The sequence below is a fragment of the Nuphar pumila genome, chromosome 9 (genome assembly GCF_984573655.1).
Source record: "Nuphar pumila chromosome 9, dmNupPumi1.hap1.1, whole genome shotgun sequence".
Taxonomy (NCBI): Eukaryota; Viridiplantae; Streptophyta; class Magnoliopsida; order Nymphaeales; family Nymphaeaceae; genus Nuphar; species Nuphar pumila.
In genome coordinates this window covers 109,109,186-109,130,288 of record NC_143257.1, presented here as the reverse complement: position 1 = coordinate 109,130,288, position 21,103 = coordinate 109,109,186, and the positions used below count along the sequence as shown (strand labels likewise).

At 37.5% G+C, this 21,103-nt stretch overlaps 1 protein-coding gene across 1 annotated transcript in view; it reads right to left on the bottom strand.

Moving 5' to 3' along the window:
- The window catches only part of LOC149828837 (chaperone protein dnaJ 10-like), a 76,327-nt gene that overhangs the window by 1,479 nt on the left and 53,745 nt on the right, over positions 1–21,103 (bottom strand). Inside the window, exons 3-5 of the mRNA XM_090017755.1 lie at positions 8,406–8,488; positions 8,083–8,242; positions 7,016–7,145 (exon numbers count right to left, since the gene is read on the bottom strand). Coding sequence (XP_089873881.1) covers positions 7,016–7,145; positions 8,083–8,242; positions 8,406–8,488 — 373 coding nt within the window. The remainder of the gene's footprint in view (positions 1–7,015; positions 7,146–8,082; positions 8,243–8,405; positions 8,489–21,103) is intronic.

Sequence of the window (21,103 nt, the reverse complement as noted above, 5' to 3'; positions counted from 1 at the left end):
GATTTAACATAGTCCATTTCATGCAAATCATGTGCATGCGTTTTTAGAGGGGTAATTTACATATGAACGCCTGACCACCTGACATTTCAAAATTTTGAAATGACACACTTAACCTTTTATGAAATGCCTCAAATAAGTGCCTAAGTCAGCCTACGTCCAAATCTTGAATGGAAACTGTCGAGTGAAATTAGAATTTTAACCATTCTATTTTTAATGTATCTGTGTACTTTTCGATTGTGTAACAGCCAACAGGTTACAGTAGCAGCTTATGGATTCCTTGTGTTCAAGTTAGCTACTATATTTCATGGAGATTGGATACCATGCAACTGCAATGTCTTAAGGAACAGAAAACCCATCTGCTTCTCAAGGTGAGAGGTGGCACCTAATCATATTTCATTAATATAATGATTCCCTAACAGGACAGAATACAAGCAATGATTAAAACTTAAAAGAAATTACAACATATGCCATACAAACATGACCCAAATAAAATTGCATACAAGTCCATACGAAGACCCAAATAAAGAATAAATAAAATGCCAAAAATTCCCTTGTGAAATATAATCTTCACGTTAACACCTCCCCTGAAGTTGTGCATGGTTATTGAACATGCATAACTTGTTCTTCAGCATATCATGCCTTTCTTTATATAATCATCTTGTGAATATGTCAGAAATTTGATGTTGTGAGGCCACAAATTTCAATTTTAGTTTGCCGAGCTCCACTTGTTCTTGAACAAAGTGATAATCAATCTGAAAGTGCCTGCTTCTGTCATGTAAAACCGGATTGTATATTAATGCTAGGTCACTCTTGCTGATATTTAAAACATTCATAAGACCCGTTATTTACATAATCTCAGCCACCAAATCTACGAGAGCTCTTTACTTAGCTTCAGTACTCAATCTTACCACACTTTTTTGCTTGTTACTTTTCTAGGAAATCAAATTCTTATCAAGAAACACACATGGCCTGAAATTGATCTCCTTGATCATGATCTCTAGCTCAATCTGCATCAGAAAAACCAACCATTTGATGTATATGCATATCCTTGGGATCATTCTGAAATGAATTAACCCTTGATTCAGAGTGGCCTTGGCATACCTCATAGTACCTTTAAGTGCTCCCACATTACCCACTACCGGAGAGTGCATAAACTGGTATACTTGATCCCATGTTAAATGCAATAATGGTATACTTGATCCCATGTTAAATGCAATATTAGACCTCATAATGGACAAATACTGAATTGCACCCTATGTAGTCAAGCGCATTGACTAGGTGCTTAGTTGGCTAGTTGAGGCCCATTGCCTAGGCCTAGGCAACTAGGAGTCAGGGTCCTCATTTTCGCTCTTTCCTTTTTTTCTCCCCTCATTTTTCTTCTTCATTTCTTTTTTTCCTTTTTTTATTTTCTTTTCTCCTTCTATTATATATATATATATATATATATATCAGGGGATTTTTTGTCATTTCACATCATGTAATAGGGACAGGCTAGTAGACTGTTGGAAGCAGTCCAACTACTAGCTGGACTGCCTCCCTTTTTCTCTCCTCTTTGGCTCTATAAATAGAGCTCTCCCTTGTATGAATATGTGTTTTTCTAAGCATTGTTCTGGTTCAATACATTTTATAGTGACTTGTGTTTGGTGATTCTCTCTTTTGTTGAGATTGTGATTAGACCATTAGTAGCCCTATTGTAATTGTGCTCTCTTGTAACCCTTAGTAGCATTCTATTGTATTTGTATCGTTTCATTTCAATAACTTGAGACTTACACCTCTTAAAGCACTGCCACCTATGTCACAATGGCACTCCCAAATGAGCTTGTGTCACAGATGACACGCTCGGAACGAAGTGCGACACGTTGGTGACACGCTCCAAAACGTGTCCAACTCCATGTCTCAGACATTGCAGATACTTGTCCAGGGCAGTGTTGTAAGTATTGTGTTGTATCGTACGATACGGTACGATATGTATCATTACTATTGAGGTTTTCGATAAGTACGATACACCCTTGTATCGCTCAATACGGTATCGACACACTTAAGGGGTTGAAACTTTTTAACTTCTGGGTTTTACATACTTTTTGAGGGCCAACTCCCTCATTTGGCCATTAGAGGGGAACTCATGCACCCTATGAGCCGTGAGAGAGATTTAGGGACCGATTTGTGCGCTAGAGAGGATTTTTGTGATTGGCTCGAATAAGAGTGCATTTCTACTATTTTTTCACTCAAGTGGGTTAATATAAAAAATCCCTATTATTTGCTTCTTATTGAGTTTTTTTGGAAAAAGATGGTATCAGAGTATCCGGCATGGTAATAGAGCACTCAAGTAATGAGTGAAAAATGATTTAAAATCAAGTGCAACTATTACCAAAATACTTTTTCGAGTAATGTCTCTCAATTGAAGCATCATTTAGCTGTGACACATCTTAATGTTGTTGCATGCACGTCAAGGAAATTGTCGGATGTTGTGAAATGGTAATGTCGGCAATTACTTGATGGCCTGAGAAGAAAAAGACAAGAAAAAGAGATGAATGAGGCACAAATAGGGTATGTGGAGCTCTGAGAGGATGTATATGATGAAGATGAGCTCTCTACTTCTGATCTTACAACCCCTAGCATAGGATCAGAAATAGAAAGTTTTGCAGCGAAGGAGAAAGGTATAGCCAATGCCAATAATAATGTCATCGCGAGCACAAAAAGAAGATGAGGAGGAGAAATAAGAAGATGAGAGAGTTATTCAAAAGGAGGTAGATCTAGAGGCTTTGTTTGGAGATTTTTCCCTTCTAGGAGTGCCCTTGGGGCGCAACCCGACATTCGTCCTGCTATAACTACTCAACATTTAGTCAAGCAGGCCAATGTCGCGGTTGAGAAATGGTTCTATGATGCCTGTATTCCTTTCAATGCGGCAAATTTTTTTTATTTTCAGGTAATGGCAGATGTCATAACCAATATCAAGTCTAGATATAATTATGCCTTCATATGATGCTTTGAGAGAAAAAGTTTTAGATACTAATGTGAAAGAAGTAAAGTCATATTGTGATTAGATGAGGCAGTTATGAAGAGAAACTGGGTGTAGCTTCATGGGAGATGGGTGAACAGACAGAAAGTCAAGGACATTAATAAATTTTTTTGTCTATTGTCCCAAAGTAACTATGTTTTTTACGTCAATTGATATGTCTAATATGCCCAAGACAGCGAACGTATTGCTTGGAGTTGTTGATCAGGTTGTGGAAGAGGTTTAACCTCAAAATATTATATAATTTATTATTGATAATGCAGCAAATTATAAAGCAACAGAAAAACAATTGACAAAAAAATTTGAGTCATTATGTTGGACCTTATGTGCTACCCATTGCATAGACCTCATGCTTAAAGACAACGACAGCATAGATGAGATAAAGTAGACAGTTAAATGCTACCAAGAAATTACTAAATTTGTTTACAATCATGCATGGGTTTTGAGTCTAATCAGAAAGTACACTGGTGGTGCTAAGTTGAAATTATTAAATTTATTTACAATCATGAATGAGTTTTGAGCCTAATCAAAAAGTACACTAGTGGTGCGAAGTCGATTCATATTGCATTTACTAGATTTGCTACGGTTTTTTTTACAGTGCAAAGTCTATTAAAGAATAGAGTTGCACTAAAAATTTTGTTTTCATTAGATGAGAAAAATGCATATCCTCATGCACAAAAAAGAACGCCCAGAGAAATTGTAGATAATGTATTCATAAGTGAATTCTTGAATTCATGCGTGAAGTTTTTGAGAATAACTATACTTTTAGTGAAGTTGCTTCGATTGGTTAACAGTGAAGACAGACCAGCTATGGGTTATCTATATGAGGCTATGGATAAGGTAAAAGAGGTCATTAAAGATAATTTTAAGGAAAAGAAAAAAATGTACATACCTATATAGAACATCATTCACCATAGTGGACTAGGTAACTTCATCAACATCTTTATGTTGCAGCATATTATTTAAATCTTATATTTAGATACTCTCCTACGTTTAAAATGGACAGGAAAGTCAAAAAATGACTTGTGGATTGCAACGAAATGTTGAACCATGAGTATAGCATTCAAAATCAAATTCATAAGGAAATGGAAACTTATGATAATACATTATATGATATGGGGAGACCTACAGCACTACGAAACAGTGTCATAATGCGTCTAGGTAATTTATTTTGTTTATTTCAATTTTAATTTTATATTGTTATTTAGTTATAATGTTTTGTATGATTGTATCTATTATTGTCTTACTGATTTCTCATTTTCTTTTTTTTTCATACATGTGGTGGCCTAGGTTTTGAAGTGATGTTCCAAATTTGAGAGCTTTTGTCATTCGCATTCTTAGTCAAATGTGTAGTGCAAGTGAATGCGAGAGAAATTAGAGTGTCTTTGAGCAAATCCATATAAAAAGAAACAGATCGGACCACAAAATGCTTAATGACCTCGTCTACATTCGCTACAACTTACGAATGTGGTATAGGTATATAAAATTCTAAAGTTCATTTGTTATTTTCATGTATTTATCTAAAAAATAAATAAATAATTCAAAACTCAACTAATTTTAATTTTTTCGTGACATCTTTTTAGGAAAATCGAAAAGCTATCATCAAGGAGGCACAAAGAGCAATTTGATCCCATCAGTTTGGAACATTTTTTATGAATTGAATACATGAGTTAAACAAGAGGCAGGGACTTTTTTAATAAAGAGGACATTCAGTAGATCAACGTGGAAGGAGAATGTAAATAATGAAGACCCCACGTATCTTGGGGACAATGTGGATGTCGAAGGAGGAGAAGAAGAAGAAGATAATGATAATGAAGATGACTATGATTATTGAGGTTTTATATAATATGTTTTAAAAAAAACTTGGTTATTTAACACTTAATTGTTTATAAACTTGGTTATTTTGTTTTTTTTTATGTAATATGAAAGTATGAGTCTCGTGGCATGTTCTTAATTGCAAGATATTTAATATTTTCATTGTTCTTGTGAGACATGTATGAAATATTATCTATGATTATATATTATTTTATGTTTTATGATGTCTTATTTTGTGCAATTCATCATTGTTTCATGTGATGATTTTTTTAAAATTTGTGCTCATTTTTTTATTTTTCTTTATTTTTTTGAATTTTTTATAAATCTTTAATTAAAATTTTACAATATTTTACAATACGATACGATATGGTCTTAATTTGAGCCCAACTAATACAAGTAACGATAGATACTTACAACCTTGGTCCGGAGAGAGAGAGAGATGACATGTCATCTTGAAAAACGTGATTCCTTTTTTATTTCTTGTAACATCCTTTGAAAATTGAAAAGTACTCATTCATCCTCTTAAAAAGAGAAAAAGTAATTAGTTTGAACTCTCATTAATGAAGGTCATTGTAGTAATTTGGCTTGTGATATAACCTGAGTTAAAGGATAATATTAAATGCAGGCCCTTGGTTGGCAGTTTTCAGGGAAAGTTTGGCCCATATTTGGAATTAGGGTCAAAAGGTGGCCCCTAAATGGAATATCCCTATTTTTTATCAATCACATGATTATATTATGATTTATGAGAGAGAGAGACATCTCAATAAATATTACAAAAAATCCCTTTAGGTGGGTGATATAAAATATTTATATTAATTATATTATTAATATCAACATGCTTTAATAAGTTTTAAATAAAAAAAAAAACTTTTTAAAGAAACAATACAAAATATTTCATACATATATATATATATATATGTCTTGCAGTATCTTTTGAAAATTTTTCTGAACCCCTGTCACGTAAGCTTCCGTACCCGTATCATTGTGACATAGACTGCCACACAGGTAGTGAACTAGAGATGAAACAGCAGCATATTTAGTACAGAAACTACAATATGTTCAACTTATGTCACATAGGTATGGGTACAGCTGTGGGTGTGGGTTTTGTGGGTGGTAAGACACAGCAATCTTTTAAAATGTTGGTATGAGGGTACAACAATATACACTTATTTATTTAAAGTTTGGTTTTAAAGATCTGTATCAGGTCAGGATCCATATCTCATATCTGTTATTTTTAAGAAAAACAGAGGAAGAAGGTGATATTTTGAATACAGGAAAGGGTAAAAGGAAACTTTTTAAAAATAAAAAAATAAGTAGAGGCCTAAATGAGATTTTTTATTTCATTAAAAGAAAAACAGGTGAGAAGGGCAACCAACTCTCTCTCCCCTAATTCTTCTTTCTTTCTCTTCCCTTTTTTCTTTAACCCTTCCTCCTTTTTCCCTCTTCTCTCTCCTAATTCTTCTTTCTCTTCTTCCCTTCTTTCTTTAACCCTCCCTAATTTTTCCCTCTTCTTTCTCTTCTCTCTTTCTCCCTTGCTCCTCCCTCCTCCCTCCTCCTTTTGCCACTAGTAGTGGTGGATCCCTTTGACCCAGTCAAGGCTTACAAAAGCAGAAAAAAAAAAAAACCTCAAAAAAAAAAAAAACTGGTTCCTCGGTCAAGTCGGGGTCAGGTTTGATGAAGCCAAGCCCAAAATGCATTGGGTATACACCAAGAACCCACAGCCGTACCCTGCCATGTTGTCAAGGGGTGATTTGGCATACCCATGTGACAAAGGTTCCAATATGTTACATCTTTTCTCCTAAATAAGGGAAGAAGCTCAAAACCAGGTGAAATAACTTCCAGAGAGCGTGGAACTTGTGATGACAAAAATTTTATCATGGTGAATGATAGGTAACAGGATTATGATCTGAAGATAATTGAATACAGCTCAACTATTTCTCCTTTATCATGAAGCGCATGGAAGAATGCAAAACAGACTGCCTAGAGCAAGGTGAATCCATCACGGTTACCTGAAATTACGTTTTCCCCATTGAACAAAAGTAGTCAACTATTGAATTGAATATTGTTAAAAACTGAAGCATCCCTTAAACGATACAAGGTTTGTATTTTCTACATCCAATCATCTACCAACAGTACAAACTAGTTTAATGCTTAAAGCAACAGAACAAAGCAGGAATAAATAACCTGCGTTTGAGAGCCCTGAAGCTTCATCTTTGAAATGACTAATAAATCCATCTTTGTCTCCCTGGACATACTCATTGAGCCGGCATATTAATGCCTGTGCAAGCTTTTCTTCTCTCTCCTTCTGCACAATCTGCACTAAAGAGTGAACTGGTCCATAAAAAATGGCTTACATAAATCAGGGCCTAAGCCAATATCTCTTATCTCAAAATAGTCTTTACTAAAGATTATGAATGAGTTTATTTCAGCTCAATGTTAGTCCTAAACTCAGACCCTGAAGTAACTACCAATTCAAGGAAAGCCCATTGTCATAATTTGTCATAATTAAAGGAGAGATAGAGAGAGAGACTATGCCATAACAGGTTGGTGGGCCTGACAAAAGTTTTTTGTTGGGTTGGGATTAGTTTCAAGAAAATCTCACCGGCATGGCTTCCGCTGAACAAGTTTGCCCTGTCACGGGACAGTTTAACCATGACTCTCTAAGGTAGCTCGGCCCATGATAACATCTAACTTTGCTAGAGAAGAACCATGTAATCATATATATATAGAGAGAGAGAGAGAGACTATGCCTTAACAGGTTGGTGGGCCTGCCAAAAGTTTTTTATTGGGTTGGGATTAGTTACAAGAAAATTTCACCAGCATGGCTTCCGCTGGACAAGGCTGCCCCTGTCATGGGACAGCTAACCATGACTCTCTAGGGTAGCTTGGCCCATGATAACATCCAACTTTGCTGGAGAAGAACCATGTAATGACATAGCCCTATATAGATCATGAGGTGTGAATCGCAAAGATAAATGCGAATGGTCTGTAATAAAAAGTACAAATTGTGAACCCCCAAATAGTGCTGTTACACAATAATGAGGAATCAGTTAACTGAAAATGATGGTTAGAAATGACAAACAAAAATTGTTTTGAAAAGCACATATCTAGTATAATAAGAACTGATGTCAAAAAGATTAAACGGGTAATATATATTTAATAGACAAACTGAAATTCTCAATTATTCATTTACGCATACTCAGTGATGCATCACACAGTATATTCACAGGTTAAAATGTAGCAAACTTTACCCTCATTTTCTCTTGCAATTTCTTTGAATCCAATGGTTCGCCTTCTGTGAAAATGTCAAGTGAAGCCATGGAAGCCATTGCAAGCTGGCCTATGTAATCTTCAAAAAGCTCACTCCCAAAAAGCATAGCAAAAATTGCCGCAGGATCAATAATAGCCTCCCTGAGTAAAGGAAGACGGTTACCAAATGTCACTCCCCTTTCTAGAAAGGAGGAAAAACGTATGTGAACAACTTAGCATATCTCATCAATTTGTTTCCAGCAGGTAAATTTAGTTCAGTTTTTAAATACTTCATCAACAATAAAAAGTAAAGCAGAAAACTGACGTTGAAACTCCAGCTTTTCCACAGGCATCATAAGAAACTCGTTGTGCTGGGTCACTTAGAACTTGGTAAGCCTCTCCCAGAACCTGACAACAGAAGCAACTTAGTAGCCATACCCTTAAGGACAATGACAAAATTAAAACTGCTCAAATGCTAGGTGTTAAGTTTTGAGAACTGAATAAACCAGCTGTTCATTGCAATTTATTTCCCATGTCACACGGACTCTTCTAACAGGGTACCGCACCTGCGTCGCACCCGCACCCAGGCCGGTGCGACACTTGGACACAGCTCCCTTTGTGTTAGGTGAAGTCCACCACACTGAGGTCCATTTTTATCCAAAAGTAGATTCAGTTAACCCTAATCAAGTTCATTTTTATCTATATTATATATATATACTATGTCACATGGGTGCGGGTGCGGGGATTCGGCACTTCCAAAAAACCCGGGTGCGGGGGTGCGGCAGGGGCAAAAATGTAAAATATATATAGTGTATAAGTATGAATGTATGGTAGGCTGGTAGCTGTTAAGGTCCATGACATTTATGCATGTTAGCAAGTTCACCACAATTTTATGCCCCTAACAAATTTAAAAATTGATATGGTGATTAGGTGTATTAATTGTCACAATTATGGACATTTTAGTAATTTTTATTAGGAAAACATATTAATAATTGTGCATTTTGAATGCACAGCTAATAAGTGTGTAACTTATTTTTACACAAAATTGCAAAAATAGCTACTGGTGTCCATTAATGCATCGAACCGCCAAGTCATTTTTAAACTTAAAGGGTGTATTTTATGGTCATTGTTTTTGCCCTTGCAGGAAGGGGGATCCAGGGGGCAAAAAATCCAAAAAAATGGACAAAAATGACCCTGGGTGCGGTCAACGCACCCAGGGTCGGGTTGACCGCACCCGGTGCCGCACCCGCACCCGCGTCGAGTCGCGTCGACGCGGGTGCGGCACCCTGCTAGCCGAATCCCTGTGACATATATATATATATATATGCACACACCTACACGTAGTGTTAACTTAAAACTGTTAAAAATTATATATATATATACCCTCCCCGCACCCCCGCACCCAAGTTTTTTTAAAGTGTTGCATCGCTGCATCCGCACCCGTACCTGCACCTATGTGACAGTTTATTTCATATGATTCGAAAGAAATTAGCACCAGTTTTCTGGTGGAAAATATGGTTGGAGCCCTGTCTTATGATTTGATGTCAATTCCTTCAGACAACCATAAAATTGATTTCTCTCAATTTTAACAAACATCAAAAATTCTAGGGCTAGTTTTTCTCCACATAAGGTACTTTTTTCTCCACATAAGGTTAATAATAGTTAACTATGCCTAACAGCTGCAAGAAAAAGAAATAAAAAGAAAAATAGAAATTAAAAATCAAGAAAAACTACTAGTGCGACCCTGGAAAATGGAAAACATGCCAGAATCTTCCCTAATAGACTGTTTGAGAGAAGTGGTGAATGATACAAAACCACTCCATCCTATTTTGTTTCATATGCTTACAACAGACATAGCGCTAATAAAAGAATCAAACCACTCATTACTCGGCTAAATTTGTGTAACAGACTTAACCATAATGGAGCGGATTGAGCTACCAAAAATACACATATCTGAACCTCAACTCGTATTTAAGGATCCAAATAAGAAATTAGGACTTGATTCTTTGTATTTGGGGCTTAAATAGGATAGCGTAATCTGTGTTGTAATCCAAGTAATCCAGGGTTGAACCAGATCATCCATTTTGTAAAGGCTATGATCCACTTAATCGTTAAACAGATGTGAGAGATTTGAAAGGTTTCATAGGACAGTAGGTTCCAAATAGGTCAAAGGTGAAGGCAAATATATTCAGACCAACTTTGGAGAGCTCCAGAAGTAGCCGAAGCAAGTAAAGATGTTCTCAAGATAATGTCTAAGTAGGGCTGGAAAACAAACAGAGCAGCTCTTGACTCGGCTCGGTTCGGCTCATCACGAACTCGTTCGTGATCGGTTCATATAGTTGGCAAGCCGAGCCACGAGCAGCTCATTTAGCTTAAATGAGTCGAGTCCGAACACAAGGTGTTCAGCTCGGCTCGATAGTGCTCGTATATATATATATATATATATATATTTATATATATATTTATATATATATATATTTATGGATAATATATATTTTGTGCAATATATAAAAGAAATAATACATAAAATATATATAAAAAAGAAGGATGAATAAAAAATATATACATAAAATATGGAGTATTAAGTATAATTTATAAAAAGTTATATATATTTTCAAGTATAATATATAAAAATGCATGTACTATGTATAAATAACATGAAATGTTTTTACATGAGTCTGCTCGTGTTCAGCTCGTAAACATGAACACGAGCCGAGCCACGAGCTCAATCCACTAGTAAACGAGCAGAGCCCGAACATGCCCTGTTCGGCTTGTTTACCAGCCCTATGTCTAAGTGTTATAGAGTGGCTACTAAGATCCAGTTGAAGCTATAGAGTCCATTTTAGGGCGGACTAGGAAGGTAGAAATAGTTTTGGGAAATTGGGGCTAGATTGGGATTTGGATCTTTGAGAAGATCTATTTTATAATCGAAAAACGATCATACTTAACGGCTAATTTGACATGTTCCTTAAAAAACCTACAATTTTTTATATTCTCCCCATGTCCAAAATCGCAAATATTTGGATTTAAAAAGACCTTTTTACCCTTCACACATGTGAATTTCCTCCTATATATGCAAACTTTCTCTCAAATATGTGATTGTTTTTTGCATAACAGCCTCTATTCTTAGATTTGTATCTCTCTAATCCGACGTCAAAAATTTGTGTTATTACAGTTTTTGGAAAGCTGAGAGGCCTATAACTTTCGTCTATGTAACTGGGACATGGCACTTTAGGTGTCGTACCCGTGTCGACACGGGTACTGGCACCTGGACACGGCATTTGTCGTGTCCTATGTCACACGGACTCGGCTCCAAGGTCGCCGCACCCGTGTCGACACGCACCGACACGGGTGCGGCTCGGACTCGGTCAACCCGACCCTGTGTGTGGTCAACGCACCCAGGGTCATTTTGGTCCATTTTTTGGAAAAAAAAAATTTGAACTTTTTTTTTTTTAATTTTCTGGGCTACAGCTGTAAGGAAAAAAACCCATCACAACTAAAAAACCTGTACACTTTCAAGTTTTAAGTATAGAATGAGCACAACTCAAGTTTTTGTGGTTTTTTCCTGTATGAAGAAAGTGAATTATTACAGTGTATGAAGAAAGTGCCCAAAAGTGAATTATTCCTGTATGAAGAAAGTGTACAGAATGCCTTCACAACTCATCACCTGTCCCCTAATGGGCACAACTTTGACCGAGTCTTATATATATATATATATATATATATATATATATATATATATATATATATATATATATATATATATATATATATATATTTTTTTTTTTTTTTAATATATATATAGCCGAGTCCCCATGTCCAAAATTTTTGAAATTGCGCCGCACCCGTGTCGCACCCGCACCCGCACCCATGTGACATAGGTCGTGTCCTACATATTTTAGATATATATTACATTTTTAGTATATATTTTCAATATATAATATATATTTTAGATATATATTATATTTTTATTATATATTTTAGATATATAATATATATTTTAGATACATAATATATATTTTTCAATATATATTTAGCCGTGTTGCCGTACCCACATTTTTTGGAATTGTCGTGTTGTCCTCTGTAATCGTGCTCGTACCTACACCCGTACCTAGGTGACATAGGCTTTTATATTTTGAGTCAGAACTGAAAACCCCTCTAGGATTCCCGTTTATGAGTTTCAAAACTGGAATAGAAACATGCTCGCTAGACTAAAACAATCGAATAATCTATATTTGACGTTTCAACTGAGAAAATGAAGGATTCCAAAAAAACACATAAAAGAATAAAGAAACTAGACAAAAATACTAATGACGAAAAGGCGCTGAGATACAGCCCCGACAGTGTTCCAAAAACATGAGATGAACAAGTGTGGTTGCATATTTTCTGTTTGTTTTATGCTACTTTCTGGCCCTTACACCAAAAATTCAGAAAAATAGAAAAAAGCAAAGAAACAGATCAGGACATTAGCTCACAAAGATTACCTTGATCTGATAAGCGGTTAGAGAGAAACATTCCCCGAAAATAGATTGTTCTTCCTAAACATGCAAACAATTGCATATTTTCTGTTTGTTTTATGCTACTTTCTGGCCCTTACACCAAAAATTCAGAAAAATAGAAAAAAGCAAAGAAACAGATCAGGACATTAGCTCACAAAGATTACCTTGATCTGATAAGCGGTTAGAGAGAAACATTCCCCGAAAATAGATTGTTCTTCCTAAACATGCAAACAACGTACATAGGCGAAGATGAAGAAGTCCACATAAAATATATGCAGACTTCCACAAGTCTGCATAAAGTATATGCGAACTTCCTCAAGTTTACATAAAATATATGCGAACTTTCTCAAGTCCGCATAAAATATACGCGAACTTGAGGAAGTCCACATATATTTTATGTAGACATAAGGCAGTCTGCATATATTTTATGCAGACTTGAAGAATGAGGAAGTCTGCATAAAATATATCTGGACTTCCTCATTTTGTTCGAGTTTGACAAGATGTTCACAAATATTATTACGCAAGCTTCGTGAAGTCAGAAAAAAAAAATGTGCAGTCATTTTAAGTGGAAATTTACAGCACCCGACAAACGAAGTGACATTTCGCGGAAACTTCATGAGTTCTACGTATCTGAAGCATAAAAGGACATTCTAAAGCTGGCTATTTGTGATTTTAGACATGGGGAGAATATCAAAAATTATAGAGCATTTCAGAAAACGTGTTAAATTATCCATACAATATGGTCATTTTTTATTTTATAATTGGATATTGGATCAGATCTATGATTTGTTCTGTAAATGGGTTTGGATTAGAGATCTAGTACTAATGAGCCTAGATTTAGATTAAATAGTTAAGAGCTGGATTAGATTTGAATGCATAATCCGATCTAGGAGGATGTGTAGATGGGGAGAATTATAACAACACCTAGGAAACTCCAAACCAACACAAGCATAGACCTATTAATGTGCGAGACTAAAAGGGGTTCTTAAGCTAAGTATAGATAGGCTAAGCTTTGAATAGTTAAGGCCTACCTAAGAATAGAAGAGTCTAAGTTAAAAGATGGTAGAGATTTATTATTGCACCTTGGAGTTTGTGCACCCTTATCAACCCATGCCAAGTTTAGGATCGGGCAGCTTGAGGCCAGGTCAAGTAAGGCTACGCCCCTCTTGTGCAGGTGATTTGAAATTGGAACTAAAAAAGGTTCCTCCCAACCCCCAACCCCTTCCCTAACCCGGCACATCTCTCTCTCCTGACCTCTTCCATTCACCCCTTATTCATTGTCCCTACTCTCACTCACTACCCCCTTAACCAATTCATTCCACCCTCAAACTCACATTAGCTCAAGAAGAAGAAGAAGTTTATTTTACTTTTATTTGTAATTACTAAGCTTTTAATTAGTTTTAAATTAGTTTATTTTACTTTTTATATGTTAATCTCAGATTTTTTAGTACTTATTTGAGATTTTCTATTGCTTATTGGTTGTTGCTTTATAACACATTATATTTTTCAATTATATAATTAGTTTTCTAGTTATGTATCAGTTTCTTAGTTAGTTTTATATGTTAATCTCATATTTTTTAGTACTGATTTGAGATTTCCTATTTCTTATTGGTTGTTACTTCATCAATAAAGCATTTCTTTATTTATTTGTATTTTTAGATATTTTTTTATAATTTTTTTTAAGCTTTCAAAAAAAAATTTGAGGCTTACCCTTTATGCCTCGCCTCAGTTTTTGGTAGAGCGCCTCGCTACGCCTCAATGCTTTTCACAACACTGCTGGCCTAGTCTCTCTCTCTCTCTCTCTCTCTCTCTCTCTCTCTCTCTCTCTCTCTCTCTCTCTCTCTCTCTCTCTCTCAACCTGACCTGCATCCCCCACCTACCATCTCTCCTCTCCTTGGCTACTCAAGCAATAGGTCAAGGCTTGAGCCACCAAATCACCACTAGCCAACCCTTCCGCTTCAACCTCTTGGCATCTTAGATATGTAAAAATCAGGCACAAGTCCGTCAAAAATCCACACATCAAGTCTTGCTTTTTGTGTTATCCTTAAGGAGCATAAAGGGTAAGTTGTGCCCTCAGGCCAACTGTTAAGTTTGGCACCAAGTTTCACTGTGGACAACTCAATCCTTAACTCTGAAATTTAATACCCTCAAGCAAAGCACTTGAGTCGGTGCTGGCTGAGATTATCATCAAGTTGCATGGCCTGAGCACGTAATCAAACCTGATGTTGAGAGTGACTTGTATGAGAATTGCACCCGCAATCAAATGTGAATCTCAAATCAAAACCAGATATGGACCAAGGATTGTTCAAAGTGGTATCAAAGTTCTATGTTCCTTAGATCCCCACCATGTCTTTTGGAATATTATAGTCAACAGCTGCAAGCTAAAGGCAAGCGGTTAACACACATGTCGATATCATTCTCCAGATATTGAAGGATTGACTATATGGTGAATAATGGACCAAGCAATCGAACCTTGTGCCAAACTAACACTTTGTCACTATACATCCACATCACTTGCTAACCAACCAAGCCAACAAGTATGCAGCACAAGGACCCCATCCTGATAGAGTTGATACCAAAACCATGCAAAAATGCCAGAGCTTAATTAAATGGTTGTTCTGGCTTCAATCCATACAGAAAGGTTGTTGATTGCCCCTAAAGATGTCGAGCAGGGCTGGAAATCCAGAAACCATAGCTCCTCACTAAATTCAGGGAGATTGATTGTAATAACTGCAAATTTCATGCAGTATATAGAAATTATATTTATATATATTTTATAATTAACGTGATTTGGGCCTAGGATCCGTTACCCGGATCCAAAAGGAAGATATATATGTGTATTAAAGTATTTATATAATAATAATATTAAATAAATAAATAACTAAGATTTATTGTTATAACCTTGTCAAATCCACCGTTGGACCCAAGTGGATCCAACCCATAGATCCATTGTTATTCACGCGACCCGGATCCACGTTTTAAACATCCGGATCCAAATCGCGATCAGATCCAGTATCGCGGGTGGCAGTTCGGACCCGGATTCGGCCCACACCCTGCAAAAGGAAATGAAGTGGGGGTTAAAAAGGGCAACCCGATATGGGTTGCCCGATAAAAATAAGAAGGGGAAAACCCCCTCCCCCGATAAATCGTCTGTTAGGCTTCATTTGAACCCTGACACGTTGAGGGTGGGGGAGCACAGCGCAGCCGCCGAGGGGGGGGTTCCTTCCTTTTCGGGAGGCCACCCTCCTACAAATGGGGACCCCGAACCCCTCTTCCTCCCACTCTCTCTCTATCGCTTTTCCCTCTCTCACTCTCCTCTGCCTCTCTATCTTTCGGATCGCCCTCCGAGCTGCGGCCTGCTGATCGAAGCCCTCGTCGGAGACGCCGCCCTCTCCTCCAGTGGTGGTGGTGTCAAGGCCGACTTTCCCTCGTGGTTGCCGCAACCCCTTCGCCAGAGAATGGTAGGTTACTGTTTTTCTTCTCCGTAGGTAGCTCGCGTGCTCGGGGTGTGTGAGTGAGGGATCGAAAATCCCCAAATCAGGAGGGGGTTTTGTGACAGTTGGGGGATTTCAGTAAATCCCACTCCGAAAACCCAAATCAACCGATGTTTATGAAGGGGATGAGAGAAGGATATGAGGGTTGTCAGAAAACCCAAATCAACCGATTTGGGGGTTCCCACTGCTATGAAAAAAAAAAGGGTTGTTTTCAGTTAAGGGTTTATTTTCGATCTTTGCCAAGAAAGTTCGATTTTTGTTAAGGGGGCTTAGCATGTCGTGTATTTGGGTGTGAGGTTTGTGAACCGAAGCATGTCTAGTTCTCCTTGTCTAAACTTATATCTCTAAATGGAAAATCACTATTAGAGGTACCATTTAAAATTTGTTCTGTCACTCACCTTTCTTTACTATGTTAATAAAGTTAGATAATTGTTGTGTGCATTAAGTTATTTTGTTGAACATGCGACCGGATGAGTTGGTGCCTATCGATTGTTTTCTTTATTAGTTCCTTCTGTTAATATTACGAGCATATTGGGATTCAATTGCTTAACGAGGAAACTTTTGTATGAAATATCATTGGTTAGTAGATAATACGTGCAGTCCCATTTGGTTCAATGCGTGTATGTATCACAAGTTGAAGTAAGTCAAATCCTTAGCATTTGACACATACAATGATTGACTGCTATACTGGTTGTTTGAGAATGTTCAGAGTTGCATCGGATCCACACAGTTTATGGTTCTGTTATGTTTACCAATATATTTGTGAATGGTCAGATAATAAAACACAGATTGTGGTTATTCGGAAATGTTGCATGGCTTTCAAGAAAAATTTAAAATCTGGTTGCCTGTTTTCAAGGTTGAAACGGCTGATCAGAATTTGTAATATGTTTAAACAGTAAATTGTGAGTTTGTGTGGTTGACATATTAACACAGTTAATCAGAAATGCGTGATAGTCTAAAGATGTTATATTATTTTGACAGTTTTAATACTTGAGTAATATGTTATCTTGTGTATTTTATCAAATCTGATTTCCTAATAGTTTGTTGACGGTGATTATAGTTGATTATATGATATCTTGTTGCGTTCGAACACCAAATCTGATTTTTCTTATATTATTATATTGATTGATATCCAAGATAACTATATGTCATTTTACTGACTATATCAAATTTGTTTCAATGTTGGTGTAATAACTGATATCAAATCTGAATACATATGTTTTCATTACCTATTATCATGCTTAATTTCGAGTTCTTTTACTACGTATTATTAAACTTGAGTTCAAAGTTATTTTAATTCCCATCATCAGCATTGACTTCAAGTGGTTATCTTGGCTTTGATCAGATCTGAGTACATGTGATCATGTGTAATCTTATACAAGTTGTATGCATGATATTGTGGAAAAATTGAATAGGCTACAGTCTAATAAGCTTCTTCCTATATTTTTTATCGTTTACAGGTAAAGAGTAAATCGACGAGCGACGCGGGATGAGGCGCTGGCCATAACTTGATCTACTTGTTCCCTGGCGGTCCTACTTTCTTTCAGATTAAAATCTTTGTTTTGAAACTCATAATGTGAAAACTCTGATGTTTGATTCTATTATTATTGAAATAAAAATAAATGGTGTGGTTTGTTTTTACCTTCCTGTATCGTTCTGAAGTGCTTAACCCTGGAATTATTAGTTGTTTCCGCTATATATATATATATATATATATATATATATATATATATATATATATATATATATATATATATATATATATATAATCCTCAAAAATCTGGGTTAAAATTTTGGGGCGTTACAGTTATGGTATCAGAGCCTCGGAACAATAAATCAAGGATCACGGTCGTGCCACACCCTGCAAGCGCTCTGTAAGAATAAATTCTTTATTAATCATGATAATTGCATTGTTTTTCGGTATAAGTATAGATATATACATTAGAAACACTGCAATTCAAAAATAGTAAAATTGTGTATTAAAATGATTATTAGATGTATCGCCGATCCCAAGCTAGTTCGAGCACGACAAATGAATGGCAGGAACAAAGGGGTTTCGTGATGGAAACTCTCGGTAATCTGGCTCAGACAATGGACACTCAAATGCGCAACCAGGCGGAGTTAGCCGCAGCCACAAGTGAAAGGCATAATACCAGCATAATCACATATGAGAAGTTCTTGAAGTTGAATTTGCCCACTTTCTCAGACAAGGCTGATCCAGAACTAGCCGAGAGTTGGATTGCAGAGACAGAACGAGCTTTTCGGGTTTTGTCTATTTCTGATGATAAGCAAACAGACTTCGGCACCTACCGCTTGACGGAAGATGCATAGAAGTGGTGGGACACAGCCTGAACCATCCACTTTGCCGGAATGGATCCTATTCCATGGAAAGCATTCAAGGAGACGTTCTTAGAGACATTTTCTCCAGTACGCTCGTGATCGCAAGCATCAGAAGTTCCTGGAGCTTACTCAAGGAAATATGAATTTGGTAGAATACACTACCAAATTTCGGACCTTGGAGCGTTATTGCCCAAATTTATTCGCGAATGATAAAGTCAGGGCAACTAGGTATGTCCGCGGACTCAAGGATGGATTACGACCACGAGTGATGATTAATCTGCCATCCACCCTCACACAAGCCATTGAAGTGGCTACATTGCTGAACGAAGAATGGGAGCGATCAAGGAAGGGTCAGAAGAACACACCGTGGAAGCGGGGAGCCGGTCCGCAGCAGCACCAGGGTAGCAAGAAAAACCAGTCTCCTCATAAGCAGAGGTACAATGGCGATGCTCGTCCTCGGCAGCAACAGGGACAAAATCGGGATTGCTAGAAGTGCAACCGGTCCCACTACGGGCAACCTTGCCCCAGGGACACCGGTGCATGTCTCTACTGTGGCAAGATGGGTCATTATGCTCGTTAGTGCCATAAGAAGATAGCGGATATGCAGAAGGGGAATGTCGGAGGAGGATATCAGCAGCAACAACCACCTCTGCCACAGCAGGTACCGCGGCATAATACACAAAAGAGGGTGCAGGGACGAGTATATGCTACCACTACAGAAGAGATGGAAAAGGAAAATCTGGTACATGGTACAATACTTGTTAATGGCCATTATGCACTTGTCCTTTTTTACTGTGGTGCTAACATTCGTTCATATCCATAAAGTTTGCAAAATTACTAGGTGCACATACTGAATCTCTGAAACATGAATTAGAGGTATATAATCCTATAGGATATAATTCAATATGTGTAAACTACACCCCTAATGTAGCAATTATGTTGGAGGGGCAGAATTTACCAACCAACTTGATCCTACTCGATATGACAGAATATGATGTCATATTGGGGATGGATTGGTTATATGAACATTATGCAAATGTTCTCTGTCGCCAAGGGAAAGTTGTCTTGTCCCGACCAGGATTACCAAAGGTTGAGTTTCGACTCTCCAGACCTACGGTAAAAGCCCGAATGGTATCGGTACTAAAGGTTCATAAGTATATGCGACAAGGGTGTCGAGCATTCCTAGTGAATGTATCTTCCTGCGAGCCGAAGGTCACACCATTAGAAGAACTTGAAGTGGTTCGTGAATTACCGGAAGTGTTTCTGGATGAGTTGCCTGGACTACCTCCACAACGTGAGGTGGATTTTCATATCGAGTTAGTGCCTGGGACGGCACCGATCTCAAAAGCGCCCTATCGTATGGCCCCAGTAGAGTTGGAGGAGCTAAAGAAACAACTCCAGGAGTTGATGGAGCAAGGCTTCATTAGGCCTAGTGTGTCGCCGTGGGGAGCACCAGTTTTTTTTGTAAAAAAGAAAGATGGTTCTATGAGGTTGTGTATAGACTATCGGATGCTAAATCAGGCGACCGTCAAAAATAAATATCCCCTACCTCGTATTAAAGACTTGTTCGATCAACTGCAAAAGGCGAAGGTGTTTTCAAAAATCGATCTCTGATCTGGATACCACCAACTTCGGATCAAGGACGATGATATTCCCAAGGCAGCCTTCAGAACAAGGTACGGTCACTACGAGTTCGTAGTTATGCCATTCGGACTGACAAATGCTCCCGCCGCATTCATGGATTTGATGAATCGGGTATTTAGAGTGTACTTGGATACCTTTGTGATTGTCTTTATTGATGATATACTTATATACTCTGAAAGCATAGAACAACATCGAGAATATTTGAGGATTGTATTGGGGACTCTCAAGGAACACCAGTTGTTCGCCAAATTCTCCAAGTGCGAATTCTGGCTCGAGAACGTCATGTTCTTGGTCCATGTCATATCGCGAGACGGAGTCACTGTGGACCCGGCTAAGGTTGAAGCTATATTAAATTGGGATCAACCGAAAAATATCGGTGATATCAGGAGTTTTCTAGGATTAGCAGGCTATTATAGAAGATTCATTCAGGACTTTTCACGGATTGCCATGCCCATGACCAAGGTTTTGAGGAAAGGAATTAAGTTCGAACGGACGGATAAGTGCGAGGAGAGTTTTCAAATCTTAAAAAAGCTTACCACCGCACCAGTGTTGGCTTTACCTTGAGGTCATGGTGGTTTCGTGGTCTACTCAGACGCATCAGGTACTGGGTTGGGATGTGTTTTAATGCAAAATGGTAAGGTGATAGCATATGTCTCTCGCCAATTAAAGATTCATGAGCGAAACTATCCAACTCATGATCTCGAATTGGCAGCCGTAGTGTTCGCTTTGAAAATATGGCGACATTACCTGTATGGGGAACAGTTTGAGATATTTACGGATCATAAAAGTCTCAAGTACCTGTTCTCCCAGAAAGAGTTGAATATGCGACAACGACGATGGTTGGAGTTTATAAAGGATTACGACTTTACCATTTCCTATCATCGAGGAAAAGCAAATGTACTAGCTGACTCTCTCAGTCGTAAAGTTGGTTGCAGTGTGTCCGGTCTATTGACAAAAGGGTGGAATTTGGTGGAGGAATTCATTGATTGGAAACCGTTCGCAGATGTCGTGGGAAGTATCAAGTTATCTAATTTATCTACCCAACC